Source organism: Elgaria multicarinata, chromosome 3, assembly GCF_023053635.1.
Source record: "Elgaria multicarinata webbii isolate HBS135686 ecotype San Diego chromosome 3, rElgMul1.1.pri, whole genome shotgun sequence".
NCBI lineage: Eukaryota > Metazoa > Chordata > Lepidosauria > Squamata > Anguidae > Elgaria > Elgaria multicarinata.
Window position 1 is genome coordinate 53,201,154 of NC_086173.1, and position 21,609 is coordinate 53,222,762.

General features: G+C 42.4%; 1 protein-coding gene across 3 annotated transcripts in view; it reads left to right on the forward strand.

Annotated features, from left to right (window-relative positions):
- The window catches only part of UNK (unk zinc finger), a 52,914-nt gene extending 32,594 nt beyond the window's left edge, over window positions 1–20,320 (forward strand). For 2 of the 3 annotated variants that reach the window (XM_063120314.1, XM_063120316.1), the window contains 10 exons: window positions 2,496–2,638; window positions 4,134–4,181; window positions 4,897–5,097; window positions 6,552–6,620; window positions 7,908–8,082; window positions 9,913–10,014; window positions 12,325–12,513; window positions 16,913–17,094; window positions 18,374–18,631; window positions 20,030–20,320. In XM_063120314.1, coding sequence (XP_062976384.1) covers window positions 2,496–2,638; window positions 4,134–4,181; window positions 4,897–5,097; window positions 6,552–6,620; window positions 7,908–8,082; window positions 9,913–10,014; window positions 12,325–12,513; window positions 16,913–17,094; window positions 18,374–18,631; window positions 20,030–20,185 — 1,523 coding nt within the window. In that variant the 3' untranslated portion in view covers window positions 20,186–20,320. The remainder of the gene's footprint in view (window positions 1–2,495; window positions 2,639–4,133; window positions 4,182–4,896; window positions 5,098–6,551; window positions 6,621–7,907; window positions 8,083–9,912; window positions 10,015–12,324; window positions 12,514–16,912; window positions 17,095–18,373; window positions 18,632–20,029) is intronic. The other variant, XM_063120315.1, reaches the window with a different exon arrangement.
- Window positions 20,321–21,609: the final 1,289 nt, after the last annotated feature.

A 21,609-nucleotide genomic window follows, 5' to 3' on the forward strand; every position in this document is an offset into this window, starting at 1 on the left:
TGTCCCCCATACTTGCCTTTTTTTTAAGCTAAAAAGACCCACATGTTGTAGACCTTCCTCATAGGGGAATTGCTTCAGCTTCTTGATCATTTTGGTTGCACTCTTCTGCGTTTTCCCAGCTCTACAATATATTTTTTTTGAGGTGGCCAGAACTATACACAGTATTCCAAGTATGATTACATCATAGATTTGTATAAAGGAATTATAATATTGGCAGTTTTACTTTGATGTGAAGGTAACTGGCCTGTAATTTCCTGGATCCCTTTTTAAAAATGTTACATTAGCCGCTTTGCAATCCTTGGATACAAAGGCCAGTCTTCTTAGGGATGGGTTATATATCTTTTTTAGAAGATCAGCACTTTCACATCTGAGTTCTTTAAGATCTCTTAGATGGATGTCATCTGACATCTTTGCTTTCCATTTGTCAATAAGGTCTAGAGCATCATCTCTTGTTACCACTGTTTGCTTCAGACTCCCTTCCTTAATATGTCATCTGTCAAGAGGCTACCATCCAGTCCTGGCAATTCATTAATTTTTAATTTCTCAATCAGCCCTAGAATTTTATTGCTTATCACCACTATTTTCCTCACTTGTTTCCTCACTCTTCCTGAGAAAAATCAGTCCAGACATAGGTATATTCTATGCTTACAAAGTGAAGACCAGTGCAAAGAATTCATTCTGCTTCTAATGTATTTTTTTTTAATTGCTCTTAATATTTTTAATGATATGCTCCTCAAATTCTTTTTTCTCTTTTTTCTTTGTTTTGCATATGGCATTATCTGCTTGGTTTTTTTATGCGAGTTTGTGTTCCTTTTTGTTCTCCTCAATTGGGCAAGAATTCCTTTTTCTGAAGGAAACCAGTAATTCCGTGGTTCTGCTTGTTAACCACTCTGGTTCTCCTCTTGGACTTTTCCTGATCTGCAGTATGAATTCTAGCTGCGCTCCTGTGGTTGTGTTTTTCAGTACTCCTCCAAGTATTCTGGAGATACGGTATTTGACTTCTCGACTAAGTCAAATGTGACTGTGTTGGGCTTTCCTGGCAGTTACATTTATTTTGAATTTAATACTAGGATCACTTTCCATTGGGTCAACAAAGGTTACATTTCACCAGGTTGAGGGCACCATCTAGGATTATGTCCAGGGTTGCCTCCGCTTTGATTGTTTCCATGATCAGGTTTTCAAGAACACAGTTGTTTAGGGTTCCTGAAAACTTTGCCCTTTTTTCACTAGAATATGCATTCTTCCAGTCTTTATGAGGGTAACTGAAGTTGCCTGTTATTTCAGATCTATCTCCTTTGGATGCCGCCTTGATTTCATTTCCATTCCAAGTTTACCCTGAGCATTTTGTCAGGAGAGCATTAATATCCCAATACTAAATTAATTTTGGGGCTTGGTAGCCACAGCTATTTGGTGGAGAAGTCTGTCCTTTTGAAAGTTTCTTTTTAAGGAGCTACATACAGATCAGGTGGCTGGGTCCTCTGAAAAGTTTGCTGAGAATTTTGTAAATATTCTCACTTAAGCAGTACAAATTTAACAGTGAGGGGAGCAGAACAAGACACACAGAACAATAGGACCTTCCTCTGCAGCAAACTACAGGTGAGTATAGGCCCTTGGACAATGCTGGTGCACTGGAAGAAGAATCAAATAGGGTTCTCTCTAAAACCATGCAGAAAGAACGATGAAAAAAATGGCAACGCCGTTCTGAACTACCCTTCTCCCAAATCGTTTTGGGGAAATGGGCAATGAATGTAGATTAGTGAGGGTGCTTTGCCATGGGGCATTCAGCTCACCCAGATCTTAGCCAGCATAGGGCTGGAAGTTTCAACTGGCTCAGAATCCTGGTCCTCCCTACACTCTCAGAACCATTCTATCACTCTATCTACTGTTTCGTTCCAAAACTAACATCCCAGTTCAAATACTACCTGGGAGGAGTGATGGTTTACAAGATGGGAGTGCTATTTCCAGAAGCATCTGGTTAGCCTTTGTTGGAGATAGAATGCTGGACTAGATGCACCTTTGGTATAATCCAAGAGGGCTCTTGTATATCCTTATGTCCCTAAAATCATGGTCCTAAGCATGATACTCAGAAGTAAATGCTATTGAAATTACACACCTGCTTCTGAATAAATGTGCTTAGGATTGGCGTGCTTGTTGTTCACCAGTAAGCTATTCTTACTCAGTATTGAACATTAAAGATGGAAATTCTAATTAAAAGAGATCTTATGAATGAACAGTTCTGCCTGCCATTCTTTGAGAATGTCAATACAGGAAAAACTGACTAGACTCTCCAGGCAACAAGCTAAACATTTCTCATTCTGTTGCAGATGGTTTCTTACTACTTCTAGGCTGGTTGGTAGATAACTATGATTGGGAACTCTGCAGCATATTGCTGCCAGCTGTAGACCTAGGCAGCCCCTGCTCTTGCCAGAGGCTATTCATGAACCATTTTCTCTTGACTGCATACATTGTGTTTTTGTTTTTTACATTTCTTACAGAACCTCCACTTAGTGAAGAGTTACAGCCGACGTCAGCTGTTTCCAGCCCTACGCAAACAGGCCCTGTAATGTATATGCCCTCAGCAGCAGGCGACTCTGTTCCTGTTAGCCCTTCTAGTCCACAAGCCCCAGACCTTAGCAATGTACGTAGAAGTGTTACAACGTTCTTGACCTCCTCACTTTGTAGATGTAACATGGAGTCTTCTCTAAAAATGAGTGTATCTGGAGCAAAGAGCCGCCACCGCTGCCTGATTCAGAGGCGTTGCACTTGGGGCATTGTGTCAATATTTTTCCGTAAAGGCTTTTATGGGGGGCAGAGGGGAGGAATGGGAAGCAGGTTTTCCATCTGTTTGCTGAGATATTTTGAAGGGGCATAATGGCCTGGGCTTAAATCACAACTGCAACTTTCAAACTGGATTAGACAAGCTGAGCTGCTTTAAATGGACTTGAAGTCATTTCCGAGCTGCCAGATGGAGAGGCCTAGGGCTTTTCTCTGAAAATGTAAAACTGATGTAATACTTCCTGCTTAGAATTTGTTCCATTTGGGAAGAGTTTCTATTTATCTGAAAATGACTGCCTCTGGGACACCTCTTCAAATCCTTAATGATGCTTGGGATTTTTTTCCTCTTTTCCCCTCCTAAGATAAGGTGTAATTTCTTCCTGTAGTTGTTGAGCCAGGCTGTTGTGGATTTAATCTGAAATGTTTTCTTGTGAATAGAGGCAGCTGATCCTAAATAAATGTTTGGATTTTCACCCGTAGAGTTTGTGTGTCAATAGCTGGTTTGCATGATCAGGGAAGGTAGCTTATTTTCCCACCTCGCGTGTGCTGGTCATTGCACACTGCATTGTTACCATAATTACCGGGCATGGTTTTTCATTTCATCTGAACCCAGCAAGGGGTTGGGTGGGTTTTACAACCCATTCCACAACTAATGGCTTGTTCTAGAGTTGTGGGGTGGTTTGTAACCCAGCTCCACTTCTCACCCTTGCCGAGTTTGGACAACACAGCCAACCATGGCCAGCAAGGATTATTCTAGTAATGACACGATGCGAAACCGGCACACGCGGGCTGGGAAAATCAGCTACAGTGGGTTATTTTCTTTCCCCGATCGTGTGATCCCAGTCATTATGTGTTTGCAGCCTTTGACCTGTTTCCATGTTATGGTAGTAATAAGCTCTAGTTATTCAGCATCAGAGTCTTATATATTTATACTGAATTATATCAAATCACTGTTTAAAATTCAGACTTAGGGTGCAATCCTATACATGTTTATACAGAAAAAAGTCCTACAACTCCCAGCATTGCTGGCTGGGGAATGCTGGGAGTTCTAGGACTTTTTTTCTGTATAAACATGCATAGGATTGCACCTTTACTGACAAACCCAAGCCACTACCAAAAAAGCACCTTTTGGCTTTGGATGAGTAAGTTATAATACTGCATGAGCCCTCAGCTCCCCATCCCAAATCTACATCCTTATGTGATACTGGGGCACATGTTTGCCTGCTGTTTCATCATCCTGCTTGACTGCGTAGCTTGTAAGAAGGATTAAGCATATTTTAATGTCTATTATTCATGGTTGATTAAAGCTAAATACCTCCTTGAAGTAGCCTGTGTTTGGTTGTGTCTTTGCACTGTAGGTATGGAATAAACCAGGAACTCTGCCAACTAGCCCAACCTCCACCACAGTAAGTATCCTAACTGTAGACGGATTGCATGAAAGGCATTATTGCAGGGTTCTCCAATACAATATGGGCGCTACATACATAGTATGGTATTGGGCACAGAATTTAGCTTCCTGAGAAGCTGAACTTTTTTTAAAAAAACATCTCTAACCCTTATGGTTGTGAGTATATGCATAACCAGGTTCCAATTTAATTTTAAGCAGAAGTTACTTGGCCCTTAAAGAAAGCAGCTACTAAGCATATTACTCTGTAGATGTTCTTGCTCTTATTTTCACTTCTCTACAGTGCTGCACTGATAGCAGTCTTGTATGGCTCTAGATATGTAATAAACAGCTTTTGACAAGCTGGAGGCTTCAGTTCGGCATAAACACTGGAGAAGTCTCAATGACCCTATTCAGACAACCCGCAAGGAGAACTTTATTAGTTCATGTGAACTGAGTGAGAACAACTTGGAGTTGCAGTAGGGCATTCTTGTCTCTGGGATCAAGATATGGCTGTGCTAAAACTGCCTCAGCATTTCTGAGGCACTAAAGCAAGTAAATTTGTGTCTTATGTTCCCAGTTGACCTAGATGAATCTAACAACATAGTTGTCTGGATGTTTTTCCATTGAAGGCCATCAGCAATGGTTCAGACAGAATGTTTCAGGAATCGGTAATTGGCGCGCTATATGAGATTCTCTTGTGACGTGACCTGTGTTGCTTTTCCTCTTTCTGCTAGATTCTCTGTAGAAATAGCAGTCTTGGAAGCCCATCTAATATATGTGGGTCCCCTCCTGGTGCCATTGGAAAACCCCATAGCTTGGAAAGTATTGGCTTTTCCACAGATTCAGTAACTGCAGCCAGCAGCTATAAAAAGGCACCTGGATTTGAGCGGGAAGACCTGGTTGGAGCAGAGTACCTAAAGAATTTCAAATGCCAGGTAGGTAGGTAACATTGGAAAGAGGAAACAAAGTGTTACTGATCTCATGCTGGCTTTGGAGTCAGTTGCCAATACCACTGCAGGATGTTGATGAAACTTTCATCATACTGGTGAAATTGACTCCAAGACTAGCTCTGTTCCTGGTATTGTGATGTGTATATAATCAAGAAACCCAAAGCAAGAATCAGAAACAAACTTGGCATGTATCACAAAATCTGCCACCTGGTGACCTTCTGCTGAGCCAGTCTGGAGATGCCTTTCTCTGTGCCAGAATACTCTTCGTTGGGAATATACCTGGATTTCCCCCCCTAGAGAAATAGCCAGTGTTAGTAATATTATTATTATTATTATTATTATTATTATTATTATTATTTATTTATATAGCACCATCAATGCACATGGTGCTGTACAGAGTAAAACAGTAAATAGCAAGGCCCTGCCGCATAGGCTTACATTCTAATAAAACCATAATGAAACAATAAGGAGGGGAAGAGAATGCAAACAGGCACTGGGTAGGGTAAACAGGCACAGGGTAGGGTAAAACTAACAGTATAACAGTATAACTAACAGTCTAAAGTCTGAGCAACATCAAGTTTTAAAGCTTTCTAACAGTTTGCTGAACTTGTCACAGTATTGATATTTTGAGCCTACAGGATGCTTCCATGTTTACTGTGTTCTTCAATACTATTAAAGTACTTGGTGTCAGCCAGTTTAGTTCTGTGTCATCAATGGGACTCTAAAATGCTAACAATTTAGTTTAATTAGGTTGTTGGTTCAGAATGTCAGATATATATTTTTAAAGTCATGCCCTACAAATCTAATTTCTTTTTGGAAGTAAGTCAGTTTTACTTCTGTTGACAACAGTGAGTTGACTCACTGGAAAACACAGTGATGATCAGTGTTGGTACTCTCACTCTTACATGTAAATCATTTTAGGATATAAAATAAATCCATCCATGTAGATAAGCCAATGGGAACTTAATTTATTCAGGAGTATTCCTCGAATAGGATTTTTCTTCCCAACATTTCCTCAGCTATCCAGTTTTTTCTTATCAAGCATAGATTAAGAAAACTTTCCTCAAGGACTTTTCATTGCTAATCCCAATGCATGAAGGCTAGGAAAAAATCACAATGAAGTACAGAGATTATGATCCAATCCTATACGTGTTCACTTGGAAGCAAATCTCATTCATTTCAATGGAAGTTACACCCCAGTGACTGTACATAGGATTATAGGCAGCTTTAGTCATCCTGGGAAGTTTCCCCCTCCCTTTCTTTTTTGCCTAGCAAATTTTACTTGCTTTATGGATCCCAGGCTTACTGTGGTCAGCCAAATAGGAAAGGAAGTTCTGCAAGAATCTCATGGCCTTGTCAAAAGCCATCAGTCAGCCACTTCGAATCTATATGCTTTCTCTTCACTTGTTTCCCCCATCTCTCTCTTCTGTTTACTGCAGCAAGCAAAGATAAAATCCCATTCTATGGAACATCGAACCCAAGAGCAGCCACTGTTACAGCCCAAACAGGTATGTTACTCCAAGCAGTCTGTAGCCTATTACTAGGAGTTTATGCCATCTTCTCCATGGACTGCAGCTGCATCTGTGGAAAGCCTGGTGCAGCTTGAATGGATCACAGTACTCTTCTAAGTGTTTAACATATGTATATTCAGATCAAATTAAAATCCTAAATACAGATTGGGCTGCAGAAATAATTAGGGGAAAAGTTTAGTGCAGCTTATAGAACTTCTTTATTTAGGCAAGTAGCTTTGAATTTAGATATCTGATAGGATTGTACATGTGGGTCATGAATGATATGATAGTCATATGAGGCAGTTGATAATATATGTGAATAGTTCTAAAGTATTCCCAAATGTCCTTAATAATGCTAGAACAGGGGTAAACAACTTGGTCACATACAGATGATTTGGACTACAACTTCCAGCAGTTCCTGGGTTCAGGAAGTCAAGGACAGCCTGTTCTGGAGGGGTTGCATTCCCTCTGAAGGAGAAGGTGCATAGCTTGGGGGTATTCCTGGATCCAGCTTTCTCAGTGGAAGCCCAAGGGGCCTTAGGAGCTTAGAATGCCTAATTTCATCTCCTGCTGGTTCACCAATTATGAGCTTTCCAGCACTGGGGTAACCTGGCCACAGTGATTCATGCCATTGTAACCTTGCACCAGGACTACTCTAATGCACTATCCATGGAGTTACCCTTGAAGACAGCTCAGAGGCTTCAGCTGCTGCAGAATGCCGCTGCTCAGTTTTTGAGTGGTGGACAAAGCAGAAGTCATAATTACACCTATTCTCTGTGATCTGCATTGGCTGCCTATTTGCTTCTGAACCTACTTCAAGGTATTGATGTTGTGGCACCTTGTTATGAAAGACCCTGCTGTTGAAGGTTCATCACGTGTGTTCAGTAGCTTTGTTTTGTCACTTCCTTAAGACACACTTCTTTACCAGGCCTTTGGGTCTTTGCGATGAGAACTTTGAATCTTTTGGTATATAGTCTCAGTGCCAGTTTGGTTTCGATGAATTTTTATAGTGTTGCTTTTATTAGTGCTTGTGTTTTGCATTGTTACTTTTAGTTTGCAAACTGCGCTCTGATTTATGAAGAGCTGTATATAATTCCAATAAAATAAAGCGAGCGAGAGAGAGAGAGATTAAAAGCATTATCTCTTCCAATCTCTGGTCAGAATATATATTTGCAGTGTTCAGTCCACTGTTCGACTTGGTATAGTTAGAAGCTTGTTCATACGTGTCTCTGTTGCATGTTTAGAATGAATTACCCAGTGCATAAATATGTCTTCCTCTTTCAGGATATATTGGGGATTCTTCCTGTTGGCAGTCCACTGACATCTAGCATCTCCTCTAGTATCACCTCTAGTTTAGCAGCAACACCGCCAAGCCCAGCAGGCACCAGCAGTGTCCCAGGCATGAATGCCAACGCCCTTCCATTCTACCCTACCAGTGACACGGTGGAGTCTGTGATAGGTAATACTGCCTATGCACATTTCCTCATGGAGGGTTGGGGAGACTCAGGGAATATCCAGCATTGGGAAACAGAAGGAACAAGTTGTAGGCTTAGATACCTAGCACAGTTCTTGCAGATTCCATGCTTTCCTTCTGTTTGAAGTGGCTGATGTTTTATTTGAGCTCTTTCATACATCATAATTTCAACTCTGGAACAGCCAAACATAAGAAATCCTTTAGTTAATTTCATGAGATGTGAATTTTATTAAAACGTGGCAAGGCGGTGAATGGGTGACCCTGATTGCTTCTAAGAGTGTGTGTGTGTGTGTGTGTGTGTGTGTGTGTGTGTGTGTAGAACTTGATTCCTGTCCTTCATCTTACTCTATGCTTGCTAAATTCACAGATCACAAAATTGGCCCAAGGTGCCACTGTGGTGGGCTAATCCAGGATTAAACTTTCAGTTATATGACAAATATAATCTGTGGTTGAGCAACTATTTTCATAAATATTATGAAGAGAAACTCTCCATCTGTACACATCAAGAACATGTCCATAGTTTATGCCTTAGGTGAAGATTTTAGAAGGACCTTATTTATGCTTCTTTTCAAGGGGATGGTATGCTACCATGTCTGAGTTTGTAGACTTCCCAAGGAGAATAAGAGTACAGGTTGTGCAGGCCAACTATTTCCCTTTTAGCATTGATTCTTGATTCTGGCCTTTTATTCTCTAAGTATCTTCTTTTGATTATTGTTAACTGTTAATGTTCTGTTACAGGCCTGGAATGGTACAAACAAAAGAGGCAATCCCTGCGCCCGAAAGAAAAGGTGGCGGTGGGAGGAGGAGAACAAATTTAGCCCCAGACAGGGTCCTTGTTACCATTTCTAATAGGGATTCTGCAGTGAATTGCTGGGGAGACTGGCAGTCCTTTTAAGCATTCCCCAAAAGCTAAAAAAAAGAAGCAAGACACCAACACAGAAAAGTACAAACTAAGGGGAAGGGGTGCATCCATTCTCAATTTACAAAATTGTTTGTGATCTACTTTATGACCCCCCCCCCACATTTCTCAAGTGGCATGAATATCATGCAAGCCGTACCATTCTTTGTGAGACAACACTAATGGGGCACATTTGCTAGATGTAGCCAGTTGACTAGGAATACTACTGGGGGAGATCCTGGGTAGGCTTCCTCCATCTCATCCCCAACTGGCAATGTCCATGCTATATCGCTGACCCATGGTTGGGCCACTGCTGGCTATAGCCTGCTTTGCTAGGGTAGACTAATCCACTCACCCACCCCACCCGATGCCCCTCACTTAACTGCCACACACAACTCCTTCCTTTCCACTCCCATGCCTGCACTTCATTCCTACTGCCCATCTCCTCCGTCACTGAATTGCGAACCAATTCACTGCTCCACTGTGGAATTCCTAAAAGTGGGACATTCCAGTCACCCTGCATCATGGAGGCGGCACCTAGGTTGCCAGGTGACTGGGACAAGCACCTGTCTTTGAAGCCCTCTTTGGGTGTACTTTTTACCCAAAGTCAAAGCTGTACAGCAGGTGTGCAGGGTGATTTGTTTTGCCTTGCTGTTATTTCTAATGTCAGCCTGTGGGAAGAACCTGACACTGAGAGGCTTTTAGGGTTCAAATCAGGCCGTAGAACGCAAAATGAAAAGCTGCCTCATTTTGACAACTGTTGATTTTTGGCAGCATTGCACAGAGTGGGGAGAAGGGACCTATAGATTCTCCCAGCCAGAGCAGTGGCATCTCTGCATGTAGGCTCTTTGGGCTTCCCTATCCCTTGAAGTTGTTGGTCCTTTTTGTAATATATAATTGGTGCCTCTGTCTGGCAGAGTCTGCCTTGGATGACCTGGACCTGAACGAATTCGGAGTGGCTGCCCTGGAGAAGACATTTGACAGCAGCTCGGTGCCCCACACGAGTGGCATCATGATAGGTACATGAAAGCAACAGAGCTTTCTTTGATCTTCTGCCAAGCAGGGTTTGCCCCATCAGCTGGCTGAAGCAGCCTAACAAGCTCATAAAACCAGCCCTAACATTATATGTCGGTTGGCAGCCAATGGGAGACCTTGAAGCAAAGGGGCCCTCATTGGCTAGCAGATTTGGATGTCTTTCCACTGGTGTCAGACATCCCAATTATGTCTATGAAAAAGGCATGGCTAATTTTTGCTTTATAGTACCTTAACGGTGACGCACTAAACATGTTCACAAAATTATGACATGGAATATTTCATGGAGGGGGAAAAAACGTTTTAAAATAATGGGAAACAAATTGGATTCATATCACTGTTCTGCTGTCACAGGACCATGGCAAGGCATTAGTGCCACACATTGACAAACTACTGCATATGTATCTCATCATCTGTATGTGGTCATCAAACCAGTGTCCATTTTTTCGTGTCTCTGGTTGTTCAGGTGAAAATAGTCCTTTCAGCCTTGGTTCCCCTGTTGTAAGAATCCCGCTGTTTGTTGACACAGCTTTTTCCTCGTGAACAAAAGCCATGTGCAAATTGTTGGGTGCCTGGCTTCCTGCTGCCACTCTCCGTTGTCTGATCTCTTGCTCACATAAGGGCACATTCTTCAGCTTAAACCTGACCATTCGTGGCACCAGATGTCGTATGTTGCAGACCATTACAGAAAGTCTGCAATGGCCTTCCATCAACACGCAGTTCTCTTTCACCATGTCCTGCCCTCAGTACTGTTTCAGATTTGAGCAGCTGCACAAATTGGAATAACCTACTGCATACCCCTCAAGTGATCAAGTCTGTTGTCCCCAAAACCAGTTCCTCTTTGAAAAGCTAGGATTCAGCATGAGACAACTCTGCACTGATATCATGCCCATACTGATCCTGGCTAAAAACAATTTGGAAATAGATGCAGTTTGCAATGCAGACCCCACAAATCAGATATGACTCAAAATGTGGCCTAAATAGTGTTTTTAAGTAGTGTAGACACAGGCTTGGTTCCCATGAAGCCAATCACACCTTTTTAGGATGGTTACAAGAGACTATGTCCCTCAGAAGATCAGAAATTGTTCGAGGGCATCAGGGTATTTTTTTGGTCATTACAAACCAACTCCGCTTACACAACCCTTGTGAGCTGACCTAGAATAACGCTTTGGTTGCTTCAACCCACAATTGTAACTTTTCTAAGCTAGAATAAGGATGGGGATTTCTGTGGCACGTAGGAGTTCCTCCTGTGGCCATCCTAGATCTACTGTTGTGTGTTTTCAAGCTTTATAAATGCAAGGGGTAGAAACTGAGGTTTTTTTTAAAAAAAAAATCAAATCTGAGGTTCTCATAATTCTGACAGTGCTAGCAAATTTCATACTAGTGAATTGGATTCCTCTGCTGTGCCATGTAGATTGGACTCTTGTTGTTGTTCAACTGGGGAGGTGATTTCCCCTGATCTTTTTCCTGTGGGTCTAGCAGAAATAATTATGGTGTTGAAATTTAGTGATCTGATCTGCTAGAACATCTTCCTTATGAGTGTAGTTGTTTACCTGTGTATTAAAAATGAAGGTTGTAATTAGCTCCATTTAATTTGTAGCTTGTCCCTTGACACAATGTCTTTCAATATTGAGAAACTGCCCCATTTGCTTCTACTTAAGTGACATTGAAGAACATACTTTTTACCCTGATTATGGGGAAGGTGTATTGAACTTGTGAGAATATATCTGGTAGGATATATCACATGAGGTGGGAGCCATTTTCAGTTCAGATGATTGTCCTTGGAAATGCAGATTGATACATGCTTTCTTGTTCCTGTGAAAAGAAAGATGCCCATTATCATTATCACTAGTCACTAGTCACTTTTTTACCATGAAGAAATGTAGCTTCTTGCACTAGCAACTTAATTTAAACATGTGGATTAGTGTATTGTCTTTGTGACATATAGGCAATGAAAAACAGCTGTCTAAATGTCTCTTGTGATAATCCCTTACACTTTATAAAGTGTCCGTTGTTTGCTAGAACACAATTGACTCTGTCCCTACTGTGTCCCTATTTTTCTCAGTTTGCAACCAAGGATGTTGCAATTCCATCTTCCTCAGCCAGAGGAACCGTTCCCATTAGGCTCCTTCTGAAGGTAAAGAGAGCTGTAAAGTAGAGGAAGACCCTGGACTCCCCCATCCTTTTACTGGTGCAGAGAGTGAAGCAAACGCCTGCTGTTCAAATTCCTGTGCTGTGCTTCCACTCATAACTCATGGCTTCTACATTCCCATCCTTTCTGTGTGTTCTTTGTCCAGGTGGGAGTTTGCTGCAAAGTTCTGCTCCTGTAAATATCCCTGGGTCCCTTGGAAGTTCTGCCTCCTTTCACTCTGCCTCTCCTTCTCCACCGGTCAGCTTATCATCGCATTTCCTCCATCAGCCCCAGGGACACTTAAGCCAATCAGAAAACACGTTCCTGGGGACATCAGCTTCTCATGGATCATTAGGTAAATGCCCAATGTATTTGTGAGAGCATGCATGTTAACATGTACATACCTGTCTATACCATGTAAGTATTTTCCTTTTATCTTAGCTTTCATTTGAATGTCCGCATTCTGTGTTGCCACCTAACATAAGATAAGGAAGGATTCACTAGGCCCAAGACCATCCCAGAAAGATTTACCTCTCACAACAAACAAAGGATGAGATAAAAGAGTTCAGTACCTGGGATATCCATGCAACAAAGAGCAAATGTAGCAAATTCTATTCAGATAAGTTGAGCAAGGTTTCACATGGGGGGTGGGGGTGTCCCCTAACACTAACCTGATTCGGTGGGGTGTCTTCAGAGTTCCAGCACTGCAGTAAGTTAAATTCAAATGTGCAAGGAAGACCTATTACTTCAGTACTGCAAGGGCAATGGTTCTGTAGTTAGGAGAAGAAGGCAAACAGCCTGGCCAGGGCCAGGCTTGATAGCTCAGTGGTAGGGCAGAAGGTCCCAAATTCAATTTCCAGCATCTCCATCTAGAACTTGGGAAGAAAGACTCCACTCTGAAGTCAGCATGGAGAATGCTAAACGGTTAGATCAGTGGTCCGACTCACTATGAGACACCTTCTTATTATGTCCGTAACAAAATATGAGTTCAGGAAAGTAATGAGCATCTATTAACAAACATGTCAACCATTGCAGGAAAATATACAAATACATGATGCTGCTACCTACTAGTTCCTTATGTACTTGGAATATTTTACTTCGTAGGGCTACGCCTGTTAGTCATACCAATTCGGTTATGACTAACCAATATGGACCCTGAAAACCAGCTGTTTCCGAGCGTATCAGAAGCTAAATAGTTAATTTCTATCTAATAGTCCCCAAACAAATTCTGATGCTTAAAGTATAACAAGTATAACAATAGTCGTGTATCAAAGTGGGTGTCTTTTTATACAGTAACCAAAAGAGCACCTTTGAGCATGTTCAGAGTGCCTCCCCTTACTACTATATAACTTCGCAACTAGGTCTGTTCACTGCTAAGATTAGTAATAAGGGGTTCTGGACCAAAGAATAAGATGTCCAGGCAGACTTGCCATTTCAAGACAATCCTGCCTTAGTTGCCAGTTTTAAAGCAACGTCAGGCCTGCTTTAGAATGGTTGCATCAATATTTGCCTCTCCAATAGGGAGGAAAAGGTATTTTTTCCAGATGCTTAGAAACAGCCCTTCTTTATTATTTTTTCATATGTTCTTGGGCTGAGCATTGGGTCAAGCATTGGCTCCAGTTAAGGAAGCTCCAATAATGCCAATGCATTTTAGCAGTCTGAGAGGCAGCTGTAGTAGCTAAATGGAAGCACCTCAAAAATGTGCTGCTGCTATTTAAACAATTAATTAGCAGAACTCAACATTGCCCATCCGCTAGCAGAGCTGGACACCGATTCTGTTCTGCGTGTGACCTAGCCCTGCCGCTTCCAGTCTGCAAGCAGCCGGCTTAGTACTTCCAGAGGTAAGCCCCCAAACAAGCGGAATCGCTCGTTTTTGGAAGGGGGCAGGTTGGCGGAACTCCTTTATGCAAGCTCCGCTGGCTGCCCCCCTTCGAGAGATGAGCGTCTCTGGTCACTTGGGCTTGCCTGCGAAAGCGCTAAGTTGTCCTTATGTGGTCCAGAAGTGGCAGGGTTGGGAGTGCGTGCACAAGTGCAACATTGGGTTCTCCCCAATATGTACTTAATGTCCAGCATGCCTTATAGCAGGAGTGGGCCGAAAGGCGACCTCCAGAGGTTTTGGACTACAACTCCCAGTATCCCTGACCATTGGCCACGCTGGCAGGGGCTTCCAGGAGTTGAAGTCCAAAGCATCTAGAGAGCTTCTGTCTGCCCACCCCTGCTGTACAGCATAAAATTGCTGCTGACCTTGTTAAAGAGGCTGGGTAAGATACACAGGACAGAAGGGAAAAAAGAAGAGGATGAATAACAAAGGAGGAGGGTAGAATATGTGGAAAGGGTAGCAATTGCATATTTGTTTTCATGTGTTTAATTGTGTCTGTCTGTCTGTTACGCCTGTAGAACCATCTGCTTTATGCCAAAAAAATAAAAATAATAATCCACGGTCAATACCGTGAAGCCTTTTCAGATTTATTTTAAGTACTTTAAGGATTCAGTTTACACACTTACCAGCTAGGGGTGCTGTATACATGCACATGCACTCCACTGAATTGTCTTTTTAAATAAATAAATAATACATACATACATACTATTGCAAGCAGTACACTGCACATACATTTGTATTTTATTTGTTTATCATAGGGCTTTATGCCCCACTCTCCAACAAGTTCCTAGGTGTCTCACAAAGGATTAAAATTACAATCATTTTACAGTAAGTGTTCAGTGCACGTGTATGCCCAATTTGGACATACTGCCCTCCTCCCAAAAAAGGATAACATATATTCAGGCAAACATGCATTCTGCTTTCCTCACCCACGACCTCATGCATACAGGATCTCCAGCCAATGAGTGTTTGAGCCAGTCCTATTGAACAGAGACATTACTTGGTGGTAAGCTCCATTGAATTTAATGGGGCTTACTTCTCAGTAGAAGTATGTAGGATTGCACTATAAAAGGCTTTATTGGCTCTCGTTACGCTAGCGATCAGTGGGAAATGTTTTTCCATGAGCAATTTTACTATATAGTTCTTATTCCCGCACAAAAACGTACCTTGTATAGGTATAAAAAAACGGTGTCAGCAGTACTATGATAACAAATAAAGGTTGTAAAATAAGGTTGACTATGTGGCATTTTAAGAAGTGGATTCCATTGTTATAAGAAATCTCAAAATTTTATGGGTTGGATCTCCTACAGTCTTGTGTGCCCTTGACTTGGTTCCTCTGCTCTGACCAAATTTATTACCGAGCTATGACTGGAATCAGGATGAACTCACACTCGCCATGCAGCATAAATACGAGTGAACAGTTCCTTAGTCTTGCAGCTGAAACCAAATCATGATTTAAATTCAGTGTGAAGAAGGGAGGGTGTCGTTTAGAGCAGTATTGCAAATATTTTTCTAGGCTTTCCATTTGCTGAACCTTACCTTACCTGAGCATACTTTTGGGTAAGAAATACATAATTCCTTACGTATGGCAGGAGAAGTGGTCCCTGCTGCTTTGCCTGCACACTTTGTGGATCTCCCTTGTTCTTTAAAGCCATAAATCCTATTTGCAGCATTCCAATTTTCTGCGTGATCCCTGGTGAAAAGCAGAAATAGCAGCAGGGACTGTGGATTAGTAGTTGATTATGAGATTGTGAGATGCTCTGGCAACATGGACCAGATCCTTACGACCTATTTTGCAACAGCAAACACAGTTTTGCCTGCAGGCGTACACTCAACAGGGAAATTCAACCAACCCCTGCTCTCTCTTGAGAGTACTTGTCTGATACAGGCTCCCCAGCCCAAGCCTGCATTTGTTGACCTCACGCTTTACATTTTTAAGTGGATATTTTAAAATGTAATGTGTGCTTTCATTTCCTTAGTATTAGACTTTAATTTGAGGAACTAGCACAACACATCAGAGTAAACTGCCCGTGGGCCAGTTCTTAGACCAAGGCAGAAACTCCAAGTTAAATCAGCCAAGCCCCAGCTGTGAACACCAAATCAGCCTTCCCCAATATGGTGCCGTCCAGCACGGCTGCGGCCGCTCTAACTTATTTAAAGCTAGTTTGTACTGAATAACTTAACATGATTAAAATGGAATTCACCTTAATAGATTTTAAAGTATTCAGATCATCACCGGGGTGGGGGTGGGGGGGCTGGGTTTGTCAGTTCTGGTTTGATAAAAAATGAAGGGATTGTGATGAGGTGTTAGGGAGACCATTAAGTGTCTTTTCAAAAGTAAATGCAGGACGATAAATGGCAATTATGCCAACACAAGACTTAATTGCATTGACCGATGAGGTAAGGGCTGGTGGAAGGCTTCTTTAAAATGTCCATTCACGGTTTGCTGCATAATCAAGCCTATGCCTATGCCGACAGTTCCCTGCACATCTGTCTCAAGTGTGCTGTGATTCATGTCTCACTTGCGGGGGTCTGCACTGTGTGGTGCGTCTATACTGCATCCGTTTATACTGCAGTTGTGGGTTAGGGTACAGTACAATGTGCTCAGGAACACTATTGGCATCAGGATGCCATATGTCATACCTTTTTCAAATAGGAGACATTTACCCCGCTGCCATTCCTCCTGCTTAAGCTAAAATGGCAGGCCGAGAGTGTAGGTACATGCATGTGTTTCCCCACCCGCCAAATGCATCAGTGAAAGATTGAATCATTTTATTCCCTTTCCGAAATAGTGTTGGGCAAGGAAAAGGGGGTAAGCCAGAAATATATGTGACCTAACTTACACTTTTCCCCTTTCTGTCTCTGCATGAAACAGGTTTAAATGGGATGAACAGCAGCATATGGGAGCACTTTGCTTCTGGAAGTTTTTCTCCCAGCACCTCACCTGCATTTCTGTCAGGTCCAGGTGCTGCTGAGTTGGCCAGGTTGCGGCAAGAATTAGATGAAGCTAACGGCACGATAAAACAGTGGGAGGAATCTTGGAAACAAGCCAAACAGGTAGTGTGCTCTGGCAGGGGTTTGGTTTCCCAGGATATTCATGGCCAAAGAAGGCCATCTGAAAGTCCAAGATAACAAGCAGAAGCAGAGTTGGGGTGTGTGTGATGGCACAAAATAACCCCTCTTTAATACCTGCTTGCTAATGGATAAACACACATATTGGTATTGTAGATTGAACGTTTCCAAATCCTTTGTTGCGTTCCTATAGGTCATGGAATCTATGAGTACTGACATTTCCAGTTTGACTTTTGGTGCATCTTTCTAATTCTGTTCGTGCTGATTGAATTATGTATCCCCTCCAAATTGATACTCTGCTCACCTTTTGCAGTAATGTTCTCGTTACGTTGAGGTTGAGCAGCTGCGATTTGAAGGAGCAGTAAGCCCCCATTCTCTTGCATCCAAGCTGCCTTTGAAATCAACAACTGTGTATATGGGGGGGGGGAGTGAGTTCTCCCCCTCAGATTGGCTAGCAATTCTGGGTGTACATGTATGCTTTTTGCTTGACTGGTCCCCTTAACTAAATTGAGACACATGAATGGTGTTGAGTAAATTGTTATTTGAGCTGGCCAGGCTGGGTGCTTCCCTTGTAGGCACTTTGCACTTGTTTTCTTCTCATGGCACAGTGTAATTGGAATAATCTATATAGGCATTATGGCAAAGTGTGTATGTCTGGGCTAGATAATCTTGGTGTCCCTTTCAATTCATTCTCTCTCTCCCCCTCCCTCCCTCACAGACACACACACACACACACACCTCATTAGCTCAAGGGGCATGTTCACAAAATATGTCTATTCCACCTTTGGGAAATTAGTTTGCCAGAGAGCAGAAGCAAACAGAGTGGTCAGAGCTGGAGATGTCTGTTTGCCAAACTCAGGGAATAATATACTAAAACCATCCATGTGACTGCACTCCTTAGAGTAAAAAAATACAGTAAAATCCAAGATGTGTGTACTATTTTTGCTAATATTGTGCTCACAAAGTTTGTATGCTAGGAATTTGTGGCATGAGTTATCCCATGATGGGAGAAATGGCCATGTGTGAACATGCTTATTTTGTCCTTGATTCAGGCGTGCGTGTAGATTAGTAAGCTGCTCGATGTGTAGGACATTTAAAGTAATGCTTCAGAAATGGTTCAAGTTATGGAGTGAGGCCAAGAGATGGGAGTATCCCCACCCCACCCCTCAAATTGTTGGAAATAGCTTGTTTTGCCTCAGCTGGTCTTGTGGAGAAAAGCTGAGTGTTCATGCTAGGGTTTTGTTTTTTGCTTTGGGATACACAGGCTTGTGATGCTTGGAAAAAAGAAGCAGAGGAGGCTAATGACCGGGCCAACACGGCAACCATTGAATGTGAGCGAGCCCGAGAGAAGAGGGAGGCCTTGGAGCTGCAAGTCAAGAAACTCCAGGAGGAAATTGAGAGGATCCACACTGGCCAGGACCCCCAGTTCCTGCGCTCACTCTCCGATCTAGAGACCCTTTCTCTCTCCACCCTCTATAACCTCCAAAAACAGCTGCGTGCCAACCTGGAAAGAGTTGATAAGGTGAGTGTGGCATTATCCCACAATTGAGAATCTTGTACATGTCTAATTAGTATGTCTGGTAAGTATGGAATGTTAGAACTGAGTGGGTGTGGTTTATGATGTAATAGGCAGGGGGGGAGTATACAAGGAGAGTGTTGGGAGTTTGTAGGGGCGTATGAGTTTTGAGGGAGTGTTTGAGTGTGTGTGAGGAGAGTAGAAGAGTTTAGATTCTAAGGACTTAGGATTGGTGTGAAGAGAGTGAGGTGCTTGGTGTTTGGAGGGTTTAGATCAGGCTAGGATAACCTATGAAAAGGAGGACAGGGCTCCTGTATCTTTAACAGTTGCATAGAAAAGGGAATTTCAGCAGGTGTCGTTTGTATATATGGAGAACCTGGTGAAATTCCCTCTTCATCACACCAGTTAAAGCTGCAGGTGCCCTGCCCTCTTTTAAATCTGGTCACTCTAGTATAGCTCCTGCAGCTTTAACTGTTGTGATGAAGAGGAAATTTCACCAGGTTCTCCATATATACAAATGACACCTGCTGTAATTCCTTTTTCTATGCAACTGTTAAAGATACAGGAGCCCTGTCCTCCTTTTCATAGGGTCACCCTAGATCAGGCAGGATTGAAAGTATTATATTTTGATTTAAAGCTTTTAAATAACAATAAACTTATTATTTTGTTAGCTACCAAATACCATGTGTCAGCTTGGCATTATTTACCTGCCTTACAGTTATTAAACACCCACCTCAGAGTATTCCCACAGAATATTTTGAGAGATCCTATATTAAACCCATTTCCCTCATAGCTAGGGGAAAGGTTTTATTTAACCCTCCCTCAGGTTTTCAAGTGGTGGTGCTTGGCCTGAGAAGGGAATATGCGACGGGCCTAGTGTAAGGGTCCGTTACGTCGCAGTGGGTTTGAGAGAGAGGCCTTGTCCCACAAGTAACCTTGGTTACGTCTTATATGCTAAATAAAAGGCACCGGCATAAAGTTGAAACTTTGAATCCATGTTAAATTTTGAAATCATAGACAGCCAACCATGAACTGCTTCTTTTTTTAGTTGTGGGGAGAGCAGTTTACACTAGGACGCTCTTCCTCTCTGTTAGTAGGCCGGGCTCTTACACTGCGACGATAGGAACGGGTGTTGTGCTCTGATGTGTAGCGGGGAGCACAGCTCACAGAGGGCTTCCATGTAATGGCTGGGACCTAGAGCATGCAATAATACAGCACTCGCTTCCTTCTATGTCTCTGCTCTTATTTGGGGGCGGGGGGACAGCGGGAGGAAAGATGTATTTGTTGATCCCCACACACAGAATGGGAAACATCTCCAGTGCCTTTAGCGGCTGCCTCCTGACCTCTCTTACTTCTGTTTTGTTTTCACTTACAACCTCCTTTGGTTTATTCTCTCTTTTTCAGGCAGTGTTCCAGATGCAGTCAGTGAAATGCCTCAAGTGCCAGGAAGAGAACCGGGTGGTACTACCGTGCCAACACACTGTGCTGTGTGAAACGTGTGCTGAGGAGGGCGAATGCCCCATCTGCCATCCCAACAGGCCACACGCTCTGCAGTCGTGACCCTACTAGGACACTTGGTTTAGCATATCACATAGAACTTTTTAACTTTATATATATATATATATATAAAATATAATATGAATATATATATGAACATATATATATATATATACATAAAAAAACAAATTAGTTGCAGAGCACTTTTTAATACTTTGCATCTCCCATTTAAAGAGTTCCCCCACCCACCCACCCACCCAGTCCCTGCTAATTCTAACTCCTTAGGGACTTTTAGAGCTGTTTTTAATATAGATCAAAGGGCCATTTGCAGAGTCTGTTTCCTTCTCCACACCCTCCTTTTTTCTATTTAGGATGTAACCTTTTTTTAGTCTTTTCTGGAGAGGGATTTAGAAGGGAGGGTGAAGAAGGGCTTGCAAGTGCTTTCGAAGGTGACGACTGGACTTGTGGGGAGAAGAAAGATGGAAATCAAATTTCTGAGTATGTCTTCATCCCCCTTCTCTTGCCTATTGCGTCTTGCATCGTCATCACTTAGTATTTTTAAAGTACCAGTCATACACTTGACTCAGTAATAGAAGCCCGCCTGCATTCCCCTGCCTGTTCAGAGCTTCACTCATTTGGAACTCTTGTTGGCCTTCAATATGTGTGAAGAACTTTACTTGTCTGTTTTGAAAAACAAACGTTCACTTTTTAAAGTGTTTTATGCCCTTCAAGGTTTCTACCCAAACAACAAAAGGAGTGACATTGAAAACAAACCAGTGAGGCCTGGCCATTGGCCGTGATAATTTTCTCATAGGCATTACTCATCAATGAAGTTTAGGCGAAGCGTTTAGAGTCTTCAGTAGCACTGCCAGATGAAGTTGTGTAGAAGAGGAAAGTTCAGATTTAGCGGTCTTGTATCTCCTTGGCAAGGAATTGTGCTTCCGAACCGTGGTTGATAGACATGGAAGGCATTCTAGATGCTAGGTAGAAGTAAAGATGTGAAGCAATGAGGGCACCTTTGGAATACTTTTTGCTTTCTTGTTGCTTGCTACAGATGAAGGGTCTTGCTATAGGCTTTACTTTCAGTGATAATTAAATAGAGGCACATGGAATCTTTGCAGCTTTTTAGTCTGCCTAACGTAGGCCTCCATAATTTGTGACCCACCAGCACAGTAGATCTCAAGTCAATCAGTACTGGACTAATATTTGCTATTTGCCAATGGGAAGAAACAACCCCCAAAAGGAATGCATCCCTTCCCCAGCCCTGCCCTTTCCATGAATAGTACTGTTATCAGGGTTGTAGCAAGGAGCAACATCCACTCCCGCTCTATAGTTCAGAGAGCAGTAGCTCCTTGTTTTGTGTGCTAGGAAAAGATAGTCAGGTTTTTGCAGAGCAATGCCATCTGTTTGCACTATGCAGCACTTTGTATTGCTAGCTATGCCGTGCGCTAAAATGAATATGGGGGGGGGCATAGGATGTGATAGAG